Here is a 13,313-nt window from a genome sequence, read left to right on the forward strand (position 1 = left end):
TCATGGAGTCGTCTGCTTTGGAGTGGGGGCCTGGTAGGAATTTTGTCCATCTGGCTGATTGGCTGGGGCCATATGGTTTTTGCCTACTGCATAGCAAATCGTCACAACTTGTAAGGTTGAGGTTAGGCATTGGTTTATGGTTTGGTTGGTTGAAGGGCATGGATTGGCTGTGCCTGCCCCTCTAATGCTGCTGCTGCAAGGGATTCCGTTAAAGGAATTGGGGGCTAACTATTGCTTGTCCACTCTGTCAAGGGGACTCGGGCCATAGCAATGAGCTCCTGGTTGCATTTGGGGTGAGGGCAGGTTCCCTGCTCCGCGTAACGCCCAAGTGTATTCCCCCATTCTGACTTTCGCATCGTGCGGTATGTCAGTCTGTCCCCCATGGTGGGGGCGGATAGTCGCAACCAATGCCTAAGCAACCACTCACAAATTTGTATTTTAATAAAGTTGTGGCCAAAATTATGCCAAAAACCTTAAACAAAAATTCTGTGTGATGTGTGAGTTATTGGGGTGGACCTGGGGACCTCAACACGCAACAGGGTGTGTGTGTGTGTGTGTGTGTGTGTGTGTGTGTCCTAACAACTCTCAGCACGCTTAGCAAACTACAGTTCCTAGTATTTGACACAAACTACACTTCCCAGGGGAAGCCATGACTGTTAAAAATTACATGATAAAGCTTTAAATATATAGGACAGATGGGACCATGGTTTAAACAAATCACAGTTCCTAAAATTCATGTAATGAGGGGGAACAGCGGTTAGTTTACAAATTAAAAGTTGAAGCTTTCAATCTCCTTGCAATTAAAAAAGAAGAGGAAAGCTGGAGAGAGAGCATAGAAGCCTGTGACCATGGATTCTCATTTTGAATGAGTCCTTCAAATGTCATATAACTCCTTGAGTGCTTTGATTCAAGGCAACCACAAACATTTTTTATCACTTTTCTCCTCTTTTGCAGGGGGGAAGAGGAGCAAAGTAAAGAAGTTCCACTCTATACAAATTCCAGTGAGCAAATCCAATATAGCAGCTGCTACCCATTTAATCTGAAAGAACCTATCAAAAAGAGCAATTCACTATGCACCTGTGACCAGTGATGACTTTCTATTGTTGCTGAATTCTCAGAATCTACTCTGCTCTTCAGAAGCGTATCAGTATTGTGTGCCCAACTTAGCTTGGAATGCTGACAACGTTGCATTTCTTTTCCCTTGAATTCCACAATTAATGTTTACTCCATGAACTGAATTATTGAGGCAATATCATTACTTGTGACCTTGGAATCTATACAACCATCAGCAAAAATTATGGGGGGGGGGCTATTGTCCCCCCAAAAAATCAAGCCAGAATTGGCATCTAAAGTAAATATGGATATAAGACAAAACCGAACTGGTGATTGAGTCATACTTAACATTGGTTCAAGGCACTGTGACAAAATTAAGCTTCTGTTTTGCTAGTGATAGTCCTCATGTTAATTGTCTACAAGAGCCTCCCTTTTTGTAGAGCATTTATATACAGTTAGATAACAGCAATTCCCCCACCTCACCTCTGGATCAAAGTTGTGACTGTGTGATTGTGAATTCAGAATAAGTCCATTAGACTTGCTTCCAGACACTAAAATTGGTATAATTATATAATACATGGATAGGGATGGTTTGTCTAATTCATACTTCCGGAAACAATACAGAAACTGCACCACAGTTATCTTTTGAAATTTACATGTCTCTGAATTTTGTGATACAGTTCTCCATCCAGAAAACAAGTACGAAATATGTAGCCCGGGGAAAGTACAAACAAAAATGCATGCATTAGTGAAAGAACATGTAAAACTGCATTGTTTGCAAAACTGCGAAGTGCTGTGCATATTGAAAAAGTGAAAATGGGTATGAATTTCCATGCAGGCTAATGAAAAAAATTCAGAGACTGATGTGGAAATGGACTTAAAATTGGAAAAATGAGAAACTGAGAGAAAATGACCGTTGAAAGATAGAAAAAAACTTTACTTTTTTGACCTTGTGCCATTCTGAAAAACAACTTCTTATCACAATTCTACAATCTAGTGTTTATGTAATGTCCTATGTTTTTGCAGCCAATACACTGTTGAAAATGTAATAGATTTGCTTATTCACAGGAAAAGGGGGGAAATAAAGACAAATGAAGCTTACTTTTCTATTGGTTGTCCTGCAGGAATATGCTTTACTTCAAACCCAGCTTGCTTCAGCACATCGATAACAGTATTGTTGCCCAAGAAGTGACCTAAAAGTGGACAAATAGAAAAGTCATTCAGAAACCTGATGAAAAACTTTATATTTATCGCTGGACCTGTATCACAATATATTGAAGAGGTTCAGGGTAGATAACAAAGTCAACAGATTAGTTAAAGAACAATTCAGTAGCCTGATTCCACACCAGAACTTCATTGTTCTGGGACCTTGCCCAGGTTCGTGCATTAAAAGTCCCTGAATGCAGAGCATTCCTACTGCTGCAGCTACAGTGGCGGAAGTAAAGGATAAACTAGATTGCTCACTCATGACACTCAGTCCTCTAGAAGCTCTGCTTACAGTTTTTATCCCTCAGCAATGGCAAAGGATAAGTTCCAGGCCAACTTCATGTGGGAACATTATGAAACATACAAACTAAGATCAAACCTGCAGTTATAATTGCAGTGTAGGTGAAGGCAAGTAAGGAAAATGCTAGTTTTCTTCTATTTCAGGAGACACTACAATCATATACACCCACCTAGGTTATCATACAGACACAGGCAGATACTTTCCTCTGTCCTAGTGATCTATACTGGCAACCATTTCTCTGTTATTTGTTGAAAAATCAACCATCACGTCCATCATGCTTCCTGTCTGCATTTGCCTTATCTGCCTGGATTGGTTTTGGAATTGAAACTGCAGATCAGAGAATTAAGCTAAAGTCATCTCACCCAAATTTGACATCACAGTCCAACACTTTTCCTGGAAAAGAACTAACCCTGTGAAGATCCAGATTAATTCATTCCTCTAAGAAGCCCAGGTTCCTCAGTGAGCCACAGGAATTCTCTAGTGTGCAACACTTGTCTTTGTTCTGTTTGTTCATTTTTATGAGAGCTGGATTTTGTTTCAGTACTTAGCAGCAAAAATAACCAACCTGGTGATCAGGATGTTGTGCATACACAGAATCAAAGAGAGAAGAGCAATTCCTGATTACTCAATACCAAGACACAGGGTAAAAAGTGATGCCCACCAAACTGTAATTTTTACACAGTTAAATTAAAAAAGCAAAAGTCAATGTGGCTTAACAGCTTAATGAAGATATACAACACTTGCAGTTGTCCAACAGTGAGATAAAATGGTTTCAAAGCTCAGCAACAAAATACAATTTGCGCTGAAAGACAGAATAAAAAGTGTCCAAATGGCCTGCTACAATTAAACACTTTAAGTTGCCAAATGTATTTCAATCATACGGTTGTCTTCAGTGGCCCATACTGAAAAATAAATTAACAGCTTCAAAGTGGATCGAGTACATATTATCTCAGGCTTGTTTATAATGGGGAGTGCAATCTTGAAAAAGCAAAAAACAAATATGTGACATTATGTTATATTTGTATCTTACTAGCACCACTCCTTTTTGAAAGCTCTGTATATGTAGCTTCCTTAGCAGACCAGAATGATGGATACAAAAATGCACCCCCTTTCACAAGTGGGGAAAGTGCCCAGATGTGCATTGTGATGCAGTGCACACCTGAGCATGGCTTAGTAAGGTGGCTGGGCACCAGGGCTCACAGTCGACTCCTGGGAATGGCACATGTAGCCCTGATATTAGGATGCAGGCATTCAGCTTGGAGAACAACGCAGGCAGCAAGCTATTTCTCTTGGGGATCCCAACACATTAAGCAGTGAGGAAATGTATTCTCTAATCAGTTGAGTAACATGCGCTGGGGTGGGAGTAATGAGAGCATGGGGAAGGAATGAGGCTTAAAGCTCTTCTGATTGGAGTTTAGAGCTCCGCAGTGGGAAAGAAGTGGGGAGATGATGATCCAGAGGCCTAGCTGGCTGGATTAGGCCAGCAGGTCTGAGGTTCCCCATCTCTGCAGTGCAGCAAAGGCATTTGCGTGCCACCACCTGCTTTTGCATGTGGCTCTTTGCTGGCTCAGGATGAGCCTGGAAATTACTCAATATTCAATGGTAATTTGGATGCCAAGCTCTTCAATGATTCCTCCCCTGTTTATTCCTGTTTATAATTCAGAGAAAGCATGATAATCAGTATCAGTTGTAAGGGTGATATGCATGTAGAAATTTTAGTACTGTTTGCAAGAGTCATAAAGCGGTACTTTCTAGCCAAAACACACTTTTTAGAACACTTAAAAAATACCATATGAAATGAATCTCAAAACAAAAACAGACAATAAACCCCAATTAAAATTGCATTTGCAGGTTCCAACTGGATCCAGCATTCCACCCACTCCTTTAGAGAATTGTTTGATTCTGGTTTACTAACTGGCTTATAACTAAAGCAAAGACCAGGGTCCCGAAAATGTGTTACATGACCTCAGAGATCTGAATGCTAGGACCCTGGTGAGTCATTAAGTCGGCTCTATTGTAAGCATCCAAGAACTGTGGTTAAAATGCAAAGCATGAAGAAACAATGGGCTTGAGTCCTGCAAATTCACAATTACAGAGACTTTCCAAAAATACTAGCCCAGATTGTGGTCAGCTCCAAGGCAACGCTGCCAGTACTGCTTGCATATACAGATTATTGAAGCAACAGATATCCAAAATTGACACAAATCCTTGCGAGGAAAATCACATTGTGAGCAGCTATCTTGAAAACATTTAGCATACAATCACCACACCAGCTTCAATATGGTTTACCTCAGTGGTCTGAAGAGTATGGGCTCTCTCCCATCTCTCTCACGGTCCAATGCTAAGCGAATTTAAGAGGTTTTTGGCTCTACAGATCTCAATTTGGACATCACATAGGTAGTTCTGTTCCATCTGCTGTTAGTAAAAGACTGGAACAGACACTGCATAGATAAACTTACAATACAGCAACCTTTTGGTCTTCCCACAGACTTTCTGTTTGCTAATCAACATTCCTTTGTTTATGGTCCAGGCTCTCCTGGTTTCAGTATGGCAGATAGCACCCTCTTTGCTATAAACAGAGCCAGCACAGCTTTATAGATATTATAAAATATTTGTCCCTTTCTTCCATTTTGGAAACCATGATAAGTGCTAAGTAGGCCAGGCTGAAATCCAGATGTTCTCTCTCTCTCTCTCTCTCTCTCTCTCTCTCTCTCTCTCTCTCTCTCCTCCCACCCCTCAAGTTTAAATATTCTGCTGAATTAGGAGATGAAGTAGTTGCAGCTATTCCTGGTTTTCCCATCTGGTCCTGTAATCTGCTCCATTCCTTACCTGCTGTAACAAGCTGGACTCAAGGTGTGCCATAGATTGCAGGTGTGTGTGTGTTATGTGTGTAAGAGAGAGACAGATTCAGGAGGGAAAAGCTATGGGTGCCTTGTCTTCTGAGTCCACAGCAACATAAAGATAAAAGATAAAAGTTGGGATCTCTGGGTTGCAGCTTCGCAAATCTAAAAAAGGGCAAGGGCTTTCTTACCCAACTCTGAAGTGCTAATAGCCTCTTTCTCCTGGAGATAACCAGCGGCGGAGGAAGCCACACGGGAACCTGGGGGCCTCTGGAGTATGCCTGCCTCCTCTCACTCAGCTGCCCTACAGCTGGAGGCAGGGAGGCTGCAGGCAGACCGTTTGGGCAGCGCAGAGCCGTTGCGCGCCCAAGCCACCACTTTCTACCAGGAGAGATGCGTGGCTTAGGAGTGCTGCAGGCCCCACGGTGAGTGCCGCCCGGCATTTTGTCACCCCCCTCAGTGGTGACACTTGGGGCAACCCACACCCACCCCACACCCTTCCTCCACCCCTGGAGATAATGTATCTGTATCCAGGCTGTACTACATGAGGCTGCAGGAAGAAGCTCATGTGAAGGGATTTCTTATATGTAAATGTAAAACAAGCACACCAGGGAGAAGGTTGGGCTAGAGTCCTTAACAGTTATAGTTTTCTGTGTGCAGAGATGATTTTGTCTGGAAGATATTCCACTACATGAACCTCACACTGGCAGCAGTAAGCCATATGACCCAGACCTTTCCACCAGTGAGAACTAGGTCTCAGATATCCCTTATCTCTTACCTCCAGTAGGAAGTTTCCACCTGCATTCTGAGATGCAGTTCACCATTTTACAGGTATGTTCAAGTGTCAGTAAACATTGCTTGCATTCAAAGCCACCATAAAAAAATGGTTCAAACCCTGGCATCTCCAGGTAGCCCTGGAGAGCCACTGCTAGCCAGAGTAGACCAGGGCTACCCTCCAAATGTTGCTGGACTACAATTCCCATCATCCCTGATCATTGGCCATACTGGGAATTGATTTAGCAACACCATGTTGAGTCTAGTAGAAGTGGCACATCCTATTTCGCCACCTTAAATGAACTGAGAATGTGCTGCTATGCCACCAACTTCTCTTATGTGGGTTATGTGGCAGTGCCCACAAAGCGGAGACACCGAGAGCGGGTTCTAGCAAGATCTCATGAGTTTTGGTAAGCTCTAGTGAGATTTTGGTGAGATCTTGCTATTGCTGGTACCACTTCTCTGCTGGTTGTTGGGTGGACAAGGTGACCACAGGGGCATCGCTTCTTCGGCTTCCGTCACCAGAGGTAGTTACTCCATCCTGCCTCATGGGTGGGCCAGCCCTGGCTCTACTGTAGGTAATACTGAACTAGATGAATAAATGGTCTGGCTCAGTGTAAGGCAACTTCCCATGTTCCTAAATGGGTGACAATTGTCTACCCAATTGTTTGATCATCAACAATCAATGGTTAGATTTTCCCAGCTACACATGTAAAAAAAATTGTTTGTTTTTAAAAAGGGTGATTGCTTTTGCCAGATGACTCATTTAATAAAAATGTCAATTTCTGCTCCCCAAAATGAAAGTCTTACGTTTTATTCTTTAAATATTTCTACAGAGGTAGACAATTGTTGCTGGTCTCGATTCTGTGTTGATTTGCTACATTTGTCCTGGACAAAATCCTTACAGCATTATTCTAATTTATTGTGACAGCTGGTGAAAGCTGGGTCAGATGAGGGCAGAATATCTATTTGATTGGGGAATACCTAGCACACATGCAGCAGGGAAGGGGGGAGCCTCATACGGGATTGCATTTAATTCTCTCCATAGGCATGTAATGAATACTATCAAGTTCAAATGGTTCCAGTGCTGTTGATGAAACAAAAGGGGTCAAATATAACACTGTGTATAGAAACTGCAGGAAATAAGATATTTTTCAGCTCAAGGAAATAAAGTTTTGTCATTCACAAGAAAGCCTCAGAATTTGTTGTATTAAGTCGTAAGTTACCTGGCTGGTTAGAGGAAGCTTTAGAGGAGAACAGAGGCACCGCCTTGAGCCAGTGCACAGTGCATGTGTGTGACATCATGCACATGCAATGCACACTGCGCATGAACATTGTCACATGCATGCAACATGCACTGCACGTGTCGCATTGTCAGGAGGAGACCAAGCATGGAGCCCTGTGTGGCGCAGCTTCAATGGCTCACAGCTCCTCTCTCATGCTCAGGCGGAGCCCTCATTGCGCTCAGCTCTGTGCTCAGCATCCTCCATTCCCTCAACATTGAGGGAGTCTGGCCCTTGGCCAACAGATATTGAGGGGGCCAAAGACACCTCGGCCTTATAGAACTGGTGTGCTTGAGTGAGGATAATGCTCAGTCAGATTTTTACAAGCTTTGCTTTTTAATGTGGCACTTGGTGTCAGCAGAGGCTGGGTAAAGGGATTCCAAAACTTATGGTTAGCTTGAAACATACCCCGACTTCATTTTTTTAAATTATTAATACGGCCAAACTTTAAAAGACAATTCAGATTTTTAAAAGGAGGTGGAGCTGTGTGTGGAAGAGTTACTATAGATTTCAACATTGATTTTCAGCAAAATTATTGACATTTACACCTCAATCCCAACCAATATTTTCTTGTGTTTAAAAATACATAAGCTGTTTTGATCAGTTCCAGTTTGATGTAGAGAGTACACTGTACCACACATACAATTTGCTAGCAGTTGGCAGAGGACAAGAGGAAAAGGTGGCCCTTAGCATTGTAGAAAGATGACACTGTGACAGTGACAGTGGGCTTGGATTGGAAAATCTGGAAGCAGGTCCAAGTACCTTACTCTCTGCTGCCACTAAAGAAGTTCGGTGAGGTTGAAACTTCTGGTTTGATCTTTGACTACTTCATAATGGATCAGTCCATCTGGGGAGACACGGGCCCTTCTGGCTTTATAGAACTCCTGGCATGGGTTTGCCTCCCTGGTCTGAGGACTTTCATAGTTTTCAGGAACCCTGTCTTGCCTGAAGGTCTGTTGAGCCCTGTGGCCTGGCTATTGAACTGCTGGGTCATTGCCTCCTGACAGCCAGCTACCAGCTCTGACAATGGCAATTAGTATGTCATGTCTGTTTCTCATTTGCATGCCGTTGCACAAGCCTCACAGGAAAATGCAGGATCAAAGCTGAGCTCTTATCTTCCGGCATTAAAAGAAATAGAAATATTGAAAATAAAAATAAAAACCTTAATAGTGAAAAAGGCTGAGATCTATGCAATTCTTTATTTTATTGTTTACTATCTCATCCATTTCTGGGGGGGGGGGGTCAGGGATACGCAAACCCCTAAACATTTTGTGAATCTAATTGAGGGGCCTCATTGAGGGGCAGTATTTCAATATGTGTAGGAAAATGAGAGTACCTCTAAACATTTTTTTTTAGAAAAAAAAAGCACTGCATAATACACCCTGCAACTCTGAACTTTTATCTGCACAGCATATGATTCTATACTGCATTGCAAGCCCCAGTTGAAGAACACTGCCTGGCTTTTAAAAATTACTCCTGGCTTAAAACATCACTTTCCACAAAGCATAATAAGCTGAGATTGCTAATTATTTTTGGTGTTTATGTACAGTGTGTTCTGAACTGTATCTTGTTTATGTTTGTCTTGGACAGTTTCATGGAGGATAAGGCAATGATGCTTCTGAATACCAGTTGCTGGAAACCACGGGGAGGGGGGAGTGCTCTCGTGCTCAGACCCTGTTTGCTGGTTTCCCATAAGCATCTAGGTCAGGCACTTTGAGGACAGGATGCCGGGCTAGATGGGGCTTTGGTCCAATCCAGCAGGCTCATCTTATGTTTGGACCTTTATTTTAATTCATGACTAAAAAAGAAAAAGGGGCGCAGGTGGCGCTGTGGGTTAAACCACAGAGCCTAGGACTTGCCGGTCAGAAGGTCGGCAGTTCGAATCCCCGTGATGGGGTGAGCTCCTGTTGCTCAGTACCTGCTCCTGCCCACCTAGCAGTTCGAAAGCATGTCAAAGTGCAAGTAGATAAATAGGCACCACTCCGGCAGGAAGGTAAACGGCGTTTCCGTGAACTGCTCTGGTTCGCCAGAAGCGGCTTAGTCATTCTGGCCACATGACCCAGAAGCTTTACGCCAGCTCCCTCGGCCAATAAAGTGAGATGAGCACCGCAACCCCAGAGTCGGTCACAACTGGACCTAATGGTCGGGGGTCCCTTTACCTTTACAAAAGAAAAAAAGAAAAACATGTGCTTTTTTACGATTAAGTAATTTCTGTATTTAATGAAATACATAAATAAAATATAACATAATGCCCATCTTTCAAAAGTTGACCCTTGAAAACAATGCTCAGCACAATGCCAGAAGATCTGCAATAAAATCATAGATCAACAAGCTATTATAAAGACCAAACAATGGCAGAGTCCAATAGTCTCAGTTCCAGAACTGAGCTCACTGGATCAGAATGAAACTGAAGGCTGACAGAACAAGAAATGTAGATGATCCCAGCAAGCACAACTGATACTGATAATTCAACGGATTGAAAAGCAGTGTTGGATATAAGCTGGAAAATGTGATACTCTAGAATGAAAAGAATCAAAACCAGGTTAACATGATTGCCAGAGGTGGTCTGGGGCTAGTAACTTGAAGAGATTCTCATCTGTCTTAAATGGCAAAAAGCTCTCGGTGTGTCTGAAGAGTATTCTTCAAAGAGCACAAATGGCAGAATAGCAAGAGATATCCAGTAGTAGAGAACAAGATAACAAGAATGCTGATACACCAAAACTATATACCTGTTTAGACATGGTTTGTTAACCCTGGTTGTGTACTGAGGTAATTTTATCTGGATCTTATGGGTGGCCAGTGGTGGTGGTGGGTCTTTAGATGGTAGTGTGTAATATTTTACTTCAAAAAATTGTAAGCCAGTTTGCTACTTTTGAGATTCCTCCTGCTTCTGTTTTTCCCCCCCCTGTCAAATGGGCTCTGGACATGTGCCCCAAAGTCCTGCTCTAATGGCAATGCTGTGTGCATCCAACACCTGAAGGTTTTCTCAGCAGTTCGGTCCTCCACTGCTACAAAGTTTGTCAAAACCTGGCACATTCAATCTCATTGAACCTCCTCATGAAAGGTTAACTTTGCTCCAATTTCACAGTCTGAAAGGGCTCAGCTTTTGTGGCTAACGATACAAAATGGTTAACAATTGGATTCAATAGATTAGGTCTTCTCTATTCACATGGGATCACACAAATATTATCTTGTTTGTGTGACAGGGGCAAGAAGATGGTTTTAAAGAAATGTTTTGTGCTATTATCCAGCTCTGGAGATGCTCTCCACGTTTCTTAGCCTGCTTGCTACACAGCATTCACAGTAATGGGGAATTAGAGGGGTAAAATGATACAAAAGAGAAATGGATTAATTCCTTCACAAAGGCCTCCATCAACGGTCCCTTTGATGTTGTATAAAGGGTGGGGGGCTCTCACCCTTACTAGGCCATTAGCTGACACACTGCAGAGACCCAAACTATTTCCATGCACACTCCAAACAGAGCTATTTTCTCCACAATTAGTCATTGAAATGGCCAACCTAAACAGGGTCAGGAGTTCTCTGATTCTTTACATTCCCTGCAAAACAAATCAGACATTTGCAGCCTTTTAGCCTCTTTGATTTGAAGAGCCGGCAGTCTCTGTCCCTGTTTTCCTCCGTCATCAGCTCCGGCATATTTGGCACAACTGCAGTGTTTATTGCAGCCCAGCTTAAGCAATTGGATAAAAGACAAAAAAGCAAGTTCTGTGTATTCACTACTGTAGAAAATATTTACTGGTTACTTTGCTCCCTTCTTTAAACTGTATATTTTTGAGACAGGTCAACTGTAACATTGGCAGCAGTTGAGGCATCCACATGACCAAGAGGCGCCACGGTATTGCTGTATATTTTTCTAACCTCATTGTTAAGTCCTTTTATTCTATATTAACTTTCATCAAGGAAATGGAATGGCCCAAGCCCAATGCAATTTTCACACGTTGCTTCAGGATCTCCTTTCACAGATATGGTATTTGATCTTGCTGCCAGATGGTGATTTAAAAAAAAAAAAGTGATGGGGTGGTACAGTGAACTGTGTGTTGAATAGGGTTAGAACCTTGAATGACCAAACAATAACTATCATTGCGCATTACTTTGTGTAGTAACGCGTAATGATAGAGTTAAGAATTTAACACTTTTCCTGCAATTAAGCTCACGTCATTGGATGGCAACCAGCAAGTCACGGGACACAATCGAGAGATGCCTCTGTGGAAAAGTGTGCCACGAATAGCCTTGTGAAACATTATAAGGTGAATAACCTTTTACATCTGCTTTAAAAGATGTGTTGGCTATATATTCTAGTTTTCTTTGCAATGCAGATAGCTAGTCCAGCAGGATACATGCTGAGCCACCAATGTATTTATTTCTGCATATGCAACACTATGTGGAATAGAAAGGGAGACGCATCAACACCACTGCCCTGCATGTGATTTTGTGTCTGTTCCCTTTGTCTACATTAGACCTGTGTGGAGCCTCAGAATGGCATGTGGACAACAATGGCATCTGCAGTAATTTTAATGTTTATAACAATGCTTTCATATTTGCTGTACACCCTCTGAAATATTACGAGTACCATATAAATATTCCAATCAATAAACAAATGGGTCGTATTTGCATGGTGACGTCTCCATTTGGAGAGGAGTGCCATCATGTAGGACAGACCGATTAAGTCCACACATGCCCACATTCAAGTGGACTGAATGTTCTGACTTCTCCTGTCCAGGATTAACAGTGTGTAGGGTTATTGCAACCATTCTGGCCTAGGCAGAGAACAGTGAAGATTGTGGGGTGTTGGGTCAACAGCAGGGCTACAGGGCAATAGGGTGAATCATCTGGGGTCAGGGCTCTCCTTGTATTCCTCTTCCTATGAAGTCTTGATTGTATGCCATGATGCTAATGTGAGTAGGCCAAGTGGCTACATATTTGGAGCACTTCTGTTGGGAATGACCAGTAGCTATGGATTATGTAACTTCACATCTTCCATACATTTTATAGAGTAGGCTGACAAAAAAGCATCTGCAGACAGCATCTCTTGCATGTGTGAGCATAGACACAATGTCGCAACCATGCATGTGGTATGGCATCCTAATTAGTACTTTCCTCTGCAGTGTCTGAGAAAACCGTCTGGCAGAATTGCTCTGATTAGTGAACAGTTGCTCTAGCATATGGGTGTTGTTGTAGTTCCTGTTCTGAGTGTTTCTTGTTTTCATATGGGCAAGTTGTTGCTTTCTGAGCATAGGATTCAGGCTAGCTGGCTCTGATACAAGTGGCATTCATCTTAGGAGAACCGTAGCATCAGGCTGCTGGTGCAGCTCAACATATTTCAGTGAAAAGAACCTCCAGCATGTTTGCAAACCAGACTTTTCTGTAAGTAACTAAATGTTGCTACCCTGGCCATACAGATGGAGAAGTCATTTTCTTGTCCTGTTTGATCTTATTCCCCACAGTACATTGAGGCTCTGACTGACTCATAGCTGCTTTCAGACAAAGTCATTGGAAGGAAAGTCGCAAAGCACAGAAAAGGCCAAAACTAAATTGCAGGATTTTGAACTTGAAGTCCCTGCAGACTAATTCTCTGTTCTTTCTCTAGATTTGATTGCCTCCCCCCCCCCTTGCAATTGTTTGATGCTTACAAAATGCATTCTAGACTAGAGGCATACTGCAGATGGGTGGAGAGAAACTGTGGGCCAAAAATGTCAATGAAAGTTTCTTAAGATCAAGGCTGGCATTTCTAGGAACAATCTATGGTCCCCATTGACTCATTACAAGCTGCAGTGTAATTCTGCTCTCACTGGAGAAAGCCCTGAAATCTGGACAGACATTCAGGGAACTGTTCCAGCA

At 42.5% G+C, this 13,313-nt stretch overlaps 1 protein-coding gene across 1 annotated transcript in view; it reads right to left on the reverse strand.

The window, feature by feature from the left end:
* The window catches only part of TRABD2B (TraB domain containing 2B), a 256,380-nt gene that overhangs the window by 14,980 nt on the left and 228,087 nt on the right, over positions 1-13,313 (reverse strand). Inside the window, exon 5 of the mRNA XM_081913972.1 lies at positions 2,156-2,246. Within this exon, the coding sequence (XP_081770098.1) occupies positions 2,156-2,246 (91 nt within the window). The remainder of the gene's footprint in view (positions 1-2,155; positions 2,247-13,313) is intronic.

Source organism: Podarcis melisellensis (genome assembly GCF_964234715.1).
Source record: "Podarcis melisellensis genome assembly, chromosome: 6".
NCBI classification, from domain to species: domain Eukaryota; kingdom Metazoa; phylum Chordata; class Lepidosauria; order Squamata; family Lacertidae; genus Podarcis; species Podarcis melisellensis.